General features: G+C 40.5%; 1 protein-coding gene across 1 annotated transcript; it reads left to right on the top strand.

Moving 5' to 3' along the window:
• Positions 1 to 1,892: 1,892 nt before the first annotated feature.
• LOC141588739 (uncharacterized) lies at positions 1,893 to 3,515 on the top strand. The gene has a single exon (XM_074410166.1). It carries the CDS (start codon positions 1,893 to 1,895, stop codon positions 3,513 to 3,515), a length of 1,623 nt encoding a protein of 540 aa, XP_074266267.1.
• Positions 3,516 to 7,633: the final 4,118 nt, after the last annotated feature.

Below are 7,633 nucleotides of genomic sequence, written 5' to 3'. Positions count from 1 at the left end.
ATTTGTATAGATTTCTTTAATTACATTGAAGTCCTTTGGTTTCTGGATTTAATATATAGTACTAGTATTGGTGCCCGGCTTCGCCCGGGCTACCTCTACTTACCATTAATTTTTTTTTCATTAAATAAAATTACTTAAAGTCGCATAACCCATAAATTTATCATTAATATATTTGTCTATGACATATCCTAAAATTACGATGAAATAAATTTTGAGACAAATTCACTACTCCCGCTATTAATATTTTATTCTTATTAGTGAAACAACAGTAATAACATTTTAGTACTTGCCCGTAATCATTGTTACTTTCACTACTCCCGCCGTAATTATTGTTACTTTCACTATTGCCGCATTAATATTGATTATTTCACTACTCCGGTTGTTGCTTCTACCACTTTCACTAATCTCGTTGATAATATTGTTACTTTTACTATTCAAATGAGTGATTACTATCATATAACTATCTCCAATGTTATTATAATTCTTTACTTTACTGACGAAATTACTTAGGCATGCAATTTTAAGAGAATTATAACCTACTTATTATATTTTTGTATGTTAAATAATTAATATCGATACATCTAATAAATTTTAAAGTTTAATAAAATTACATAAATTTTAAACTTAATATATAATTTTATGATGATAATAATTAATACCATAAGTGTGCATGTTTATACTAATTAATTATTTTATTTTAAGGAAATTGACCATCTTCTAGTATTTTATAAATATTTAGGAAAATTACCAAGCATCTTTTTTTTTTAGTCTTCTTGAATTGACCATCTTAATTAATTATTTTATTTTAAGAAAATTGACCATGTTTTAGTTTCTAATGTTTAGGAAACTTACCAAGCTTCTATATAATTTAATTTTAACACAAACTATATAATATTTGCATTGAGATCCCTCAATCGGGTCCATCACACGGTGCTATTGATTTAAAACTATATAATATAATTAATTTGTATAGCTTTCTTTAATTACATTGAAGTCCCTTGGCTTCTGGATTTAATATATAGTATTGATTGATTGATTGATTAGTTACATTGTGTATTTTGAGTATCACCTACTTATATTGGGATAATTTTATTAAAATATTAAGAAAAATCTACTTTTATTAGGATAATTTTATTAATTTTTTTTCGAAATCTACTTTTGTTAGGAATTCTTAAAAAGTTGGACTCTCTAATATATGTATGTATTGATAGATGTCGCAGTTACAATTTTTTGTACACATATTTAAACCTAGTAAATTTCCTAATTCTCATTACCAATTTTTCTAGTCCTTCTAAACCCACCAGTGGTCTAGATGTGAATTAACTTTGAACCCCATATATATATATATAAATCTTTACATCGGCAATTATTCTCATTACCATTTTTTCCTAATTCTCATTACCAATTTTTTGTTAGAGACATTTTATTTTTTATTAGAGGAAGGCACTATACTGTGGGCAATTTTTTGTATGAGTAGTAACTTAAAGCGGGGCCAATAGTCGTTTCCCTTTATAAACTTGTAAGAGTAATTGATCACTCGTTACCCTTTAATTGCAGAACATGTAGTATGGAGGTGAGTTTAAAGATCAAATGCTCGTGTTTCATCATTTAATATTAGAATATGTCAAATATTCTGTTTGTTGTATGCCTAGTATCTAGTGTATGTTTGTTAGCTAATTCCTAGTGGTTAGTTGCTAATTTATAGTAATTAGATTCCTTTGTATTAGGAAAGTAGTTCGGCTAACATAGGAACCTTGTGTATATAATGATTGTTTGTAATCATTGGAAAGTCAGGCAATATAATTATTTCATGGTATCAATCCCTACTCTCGATCTTCTCTCTTCCGCTCTCTGACTTCTTCTTTTTTTTTTTCTTTCTGCCTCACATCACCATGGTCAACGACATCCCTCAGACCTCCAAATCTACCTTTCACCCTGCATACTCTGTCTCGAACATCAAAAATTTTGTTCAAATCACGCTTGAAACCGAGAACGTTCATTACGCATCATGGGCTGAATTGTTCCTCAACACGGCTAGTGCGTTTGATGTGCTCGACCATATTGTCCCTCCTAAGGACGCAGTGATTGACAAGGATGCAACCTGGAAGCGTCTCGATGCTATAGTCAAGCAATGGATATATAGCACCATCTCCGTTGACCTCCTTCATACAATTCTCGAACCCGGCTCCACTGCCCAAGCCGCGTGGGATCGTCTGAAGGATATTTTCAACGACAATAAACACTCTCGGGCCGTCATGTTAGAACAACAATTCTCTAATACTCACATGGACGATTACCCGAATGTATCGTCGTACTGCCAAGCTTTGAAGATGCTTGCGGACCAACTTGCTAATGTTGGTTCTCCTGTCTCCGAAACCCGTCTAGTGCTACAACTCGTCACTCATGTCTCGGAAGGGTTCAAGGGCATCGCCACCATCATTCAACAGGCCGATCCCTTGCCCCCTTTCTATAAGGCACGGTCTATGCTCGCTCTTGAAGAAAATAATCAGCGTATCACGGCTGCCCCTGCCACGGCTGATACTGCTCTCCTTGCGTCTCACTCATCAAAGGAGTCGGATTCCAAAACCCAGTCAAACACGGCTAACTCTAAGGGTGGTGGAAATAATTCGAATTCTAATAATTACAAGGGCAAGGGAGGACGCTCTAATCATCGCGGTCAGAATCGTGGGAAGCACAACGGTGGAAATTCGAACAATTCCGGTCGCAATAACGGTAACAGTCGCGGTGGGAGTTCTCAACAGCAGGGCACTTGGACATGGGTTCCTTTCAATGCGTGGCCGTCGTCTCCGCAGCAAGGTTGGGGTGCTCCTCCGTGCCCATACCCAACGGCTGGATGGAATACTCCCTCTAGCAGGCCGCAACAGGGGATCCTCGGACCACGCCCAAATCACGGTGGACAGGCTTTCGTTGCACAACCAGGGACTAGTTCGACCCCTGGAGCGTTTGTGCCAACTGATATCGCGGCATTGATGCAGTCTCTAAATTTGCAACAACCGGATGACAATTATTATATGGACACAGGTGCGTCGTCGCACATGACATCCAATAACGGTAAACTCTCGTCTTATTCTCCTTTGAGTATTTCGCGTCATATAGTAGTCGGAAATGGTGAGTTAATTCCAATTAGTGGTTATGGTGCAATGACTCTTGACTCCCCCAACCCACCTCTTCTGTTAAACAATGTGTTACATGTACCTAACCTCATTAAAAATTTGGTCTCGGTTCGAAAATTCACTATCGATAATCATGTCTCTGTCGAGTTTGACCCTTTTGGTTTCACTGTGAAGGATCTCAAGACGGGGATGCCGATTATGAGAAGCAATAGCACGGGGGATCTTTATCCTCTACATGCCACGAACCAGCCCATTGCCCCTTACCCGCAAGCCTTCACATTTGTTCCGTCTCTACGACTTGGCACGGCCGTCTTGGTCATCCCGGCTCTAGCATTTTTAATTCCTTATGTACTAATAAAATTTTGCCGTGTCGTCCCATGAACAATTTATCTATTTGTCCTTCTTGTCAATTAGGAAAACATGTCAAATTACCTTTCTCTACGTCTTTATCTACCACTGTTGCTCCTTTTGACATTTTGCATACGGATTTGTGGACCTCACCTGTTTTGAGTACCCGTAACCATCGTTATTACGTGTTGTTTCTTGATGATTACACGAATTTCTTATGGACTTTTCCGATCACCCACAAGTCACATGTGTATCAGATTTTTACAACCTTTTATAACATGGTTCACACACAATTTTCCGCCTCTATTAAAACTCTACAATGTGACAATGGCCGTGAATATGATAATTCCCCTTTCCATAAATTTTTTGAGTCCCATGGAATGCTTTTTCGTTTCTCATGCCCACATACCTCACCTCAAAATGGGAAAGCGGAGCGCAAAATCCGTACCATTAACAATACCATGCGCACCCTCCTTATTCACGCCCATATGCCTCCCTCCTTGTGGCATCACGCCCTTGCCATGGCCACATATATTCACAACATCTTACCTAGCAAAGCCAACCACAATGTCTCCCCTACATTAGCCTTTACCACCGTATGCCTACATACTCCCATTTACGGACCTTGGTGCCTTTGCTTCCCACACAAACCCCCTTCGTCTATCCATAAACTCGAACCCCGTGCCACCCCGTGCGTGTTTCTCGGCTACCCGTCCAATCACCGTGGTTACAAATGCTTAGACTTGGCTACCAACAAGGTCATTATCGCTCGGCATGTGACATTTGATGAATCGGTATTCCCTTTTGCCCAACACAAAAAATTACCTCTGTCATCTTATCATTTCCTTGCTAATAATGACCCATCGCCATATATGTCCCAACAAATCGCCACCTCTATGCCCCACCCGAATGAACCGGACAGCCCACCCACCACACCTTCACGGACCAACCCTCGGCGGGTCCAATCGCACATCTTCCCGGCCCACGACGGCCTCCCCTGGCCCAGCTACGGCCTCCCCTGGCCCAGCCACGGCATCCCCTGGACCGGCCACTGCCTCGGCCACTACTACCTCTCCACCCTCTACTCCCCCACCTCCCTCACCTCAAATGACTACCCGAGCTAAACATGGAATATTCAAACCAAAACCCATATTTGATTTATGTACTACTAGCACATTGTCACCCATACCCAAGAGTCCTCTTCTTGCACTTAATGACCCAAATTGGAAACTCGCTATGAAAGACGAATTTGACGCACTCATTAAGAATGAGACTTGGGTACTTGTGCCTCGGCCTCCTAATGTCAATATTACTCGTTGCATTTGGTTGTTTAAACATAAATTCAAAGCTAATGGTGATTTGGAGCGATACAAAGCTCGGCTTGTTGTCAATGGCAGGTCTCAACAAGTGGGAGTTGATTGTGATGAGACTTTTAGTCCCGTGGTTAAACCCACGACTATTCGGACCGTCCTTAGCCTTGCCGTGTCCAAACAATGGCCCATTCATCAGCTGGATGTAAAGAATGCTTTTTTACATGGACACCTTGCTGAAACGGTCTTCATGTACCAGCCACCCGGTTTCCGTGATAAAAATAAACCGGATCATGTGTGCCTACTCAAGAAGTCCCTTTATGGCCTCAAACAAGCGCCCCGCGCTTGGTACCAACGGTTTGCTACTTATGCCTCGTCAATTGGTTTTTCTCACAGTCAGACCGATAATTCTCTATTTATTTATCATAATGGTACCGATGTGGCCTATTTACTTCTTTATGTCGATGATATTATTTTAACCACGTCTCGTCGCTCTCTACGGGATCGAATTATGTCTCTCTTTCGGGCTGAATTCGCAATGACGGACCTTGGACCGCTTAATTATTTTCTTGGTGTAGCAGCTATACGTCATGCAAAGGGCCTATTCCTCCACCAAAAGAAATATGTGGAAGCCATTCTTTCCCGTGCTCACATGTCGACGTGCAAAGCAGCTCAAACGCCTGTGGACACCAAGTCCAAATTGAGTGCCGATGCAGGCCCACCTGTTGCGGACCCTACTCTTTTCCGTAGCCTAGCTGGTGCCCTGCAATATTTAACATTTACGCGACCTGATATCTCCTACGCGGTGCAGCAAGTATGTTTACATATGCACGATCCTCGGGAAGCTCACTTTGGTGCTCTGAAACGAATCATTCGCTATCTCCGAGGTACGTCACATTATGGCCTGCATCTTTTAGCTTCGCCCACATCGTCCCTTATTGCGTACAGTGACGCCGACTGGAGTGGCTGCCCGGACTCACGTCGCTCCACTTCCGGGTACTGTGTTTATTTGGGTGACAATTTGATATCGTGGTCATCTAAACGACAAGCAACCGTCTCGCGCTCTAGTGCTGAGGCTGAGTATCGTGGTGTTGCTAATGTGGTTGCGGAATCATGTTGGATTCGTAACCTCTTACTTGAACTTCAATGCCCTATTCGTAAGTCCACAATTGTTTATTGCGACAATGTCTCAGCTATTTACTTATCTGGCAACCCGGTTAATCATCAACGTACTAAACATATCGAGATCGATATACATTTTGTCCGGGAAAAGGTTGCTCTTGGTCAGGTTAAGGTTCTTCACGTTCCGTCACGCTACCAATATGCGGATATTTTCACTAAAGGCCTACCTAAAGCTCTGTTCGATGACTTCCGTTCTAGTCTCAGCGTCCGTGCTCCTCCCGCTTCGACTACGGGAGGGTATTAGAATATGTCAAATATTCTGTTTGTTGTATGCCTAGTATCTAGTGTATGTTTGTTAGCTAATTCCTAGTGGTTAGTTGCTAATTTATAGTAATTAGATTCCTTTGTATTAGGAAAGTAGTTCGGCTAACATAGGAACCTTGTGTATATAATGATTGTTTGTAATCATTGGAAAGTCAGGCAATATAATTATTTCATTTAAAAACCTTAGAGTTGGGTCCGAATCTAATCCATGCGAGATGGGATAAACTGCTGCTGGACATTCTCACTTGTTCACCGAGCTTAGAAACACTTATTTTCCCAGAGGTTAGTACATGCATTGTAACTTCTCCCTGCATTGTCGATGTATTAGAACATGCTTGTCTGGATATGACTGCTGTTTTATCTTCACATTGGCGCATATTATCCTCTCCAAATTGTCGTTTTTAGTGTATGCCCCCAAGATTTTCACTGCTCATTTGTCTGTAGTATTGCTGTGTCTTAATCATTTTAGGACCACAAAATAGGAAAATTCACCCAAAATAGCTGTGTCCGACACTCCAACACGTGTCAGACACGACACCGTGTCTTAATCATTTGTTTACCTTTTATATTCTATGAGAAATATTTTAATAAAAAGGTAAGCAAATGATTGGAACAGACAAAGTAGTTAATTATTGTTGATTCAAAATTAGATTTATTTTAGTGTTTGAGAATTGAGATATATGACCTAATGAATGTTGGTTGCATGTTGGTTGACGATCTTGCTAACTTCATTCCATAATATTCTAACCAACACTATACGTGCTATAGTATAATCAAGTGATTTTTGTGTCTGTTTCAGGGGTTATTTGTTAATAGCTTCAGTGACGCTTCAAATCCTGTGGTAGCTGATCTGGAAGATCAGGGTTGGAAAACAAAAGCAACTGAAGCGATCCCCCAATGTTTGAAGTCTAGTCTCAAACAAATTGTTATAAAAGAATACTTTGGGATAACACGGGAGTTTAACTTACTCAAATTTTTTCTGAGTAAGGCATCACTTTTGCAGGAGTTGGTTGTTATATGCTTATCTCCACCCAGCAGATGTCATGTTCCGAAAAATGATCATATGTTGTTTGAGACTACATTGAAGGATTCTCCAAGGGCTTCAACCACTTGTTTAATTCGAGTGGTGTGCACTAGAACTTAATTTAATTTTGCATTTTAATTTATTTATTTTAGATCTGTATTGTAATGTGCTCAGATGATTATGAGATGTACTATTATCTCTACTTGTATATGTGCACTTGCTTACCCTAACACACTTACATAGCCACACTCCCTTAATATGCTCACCGGTCACCACCCACGGCTCCCTTGCCCTCCACCTGCCATTGACGATCGATTTGACACCGCCGTCGTCGTCAACGCCCAATACGTCCATCACGCACTACCCTCGGC

This window comes from Silene latifolia, chromosome 6, assembly GCF_048544455.1.
Source record: "Silene latifolia isolate original U9 population chromosome 6, ASM4854445v1, whole genome shotgun sequence".
In the NCBI taxonomy this organism is placed as follows: Eukaryota; Viridiplantae; Streptophyta; class Magnoliopsida; order Caryophyllales; family Caryophyllaceae; genus Silene; species Silene latifolia.
Note: the sequence above shows the minus strand (reverse complement) of the source record. Positions and strands in the feature narration are given on the sequence as shown.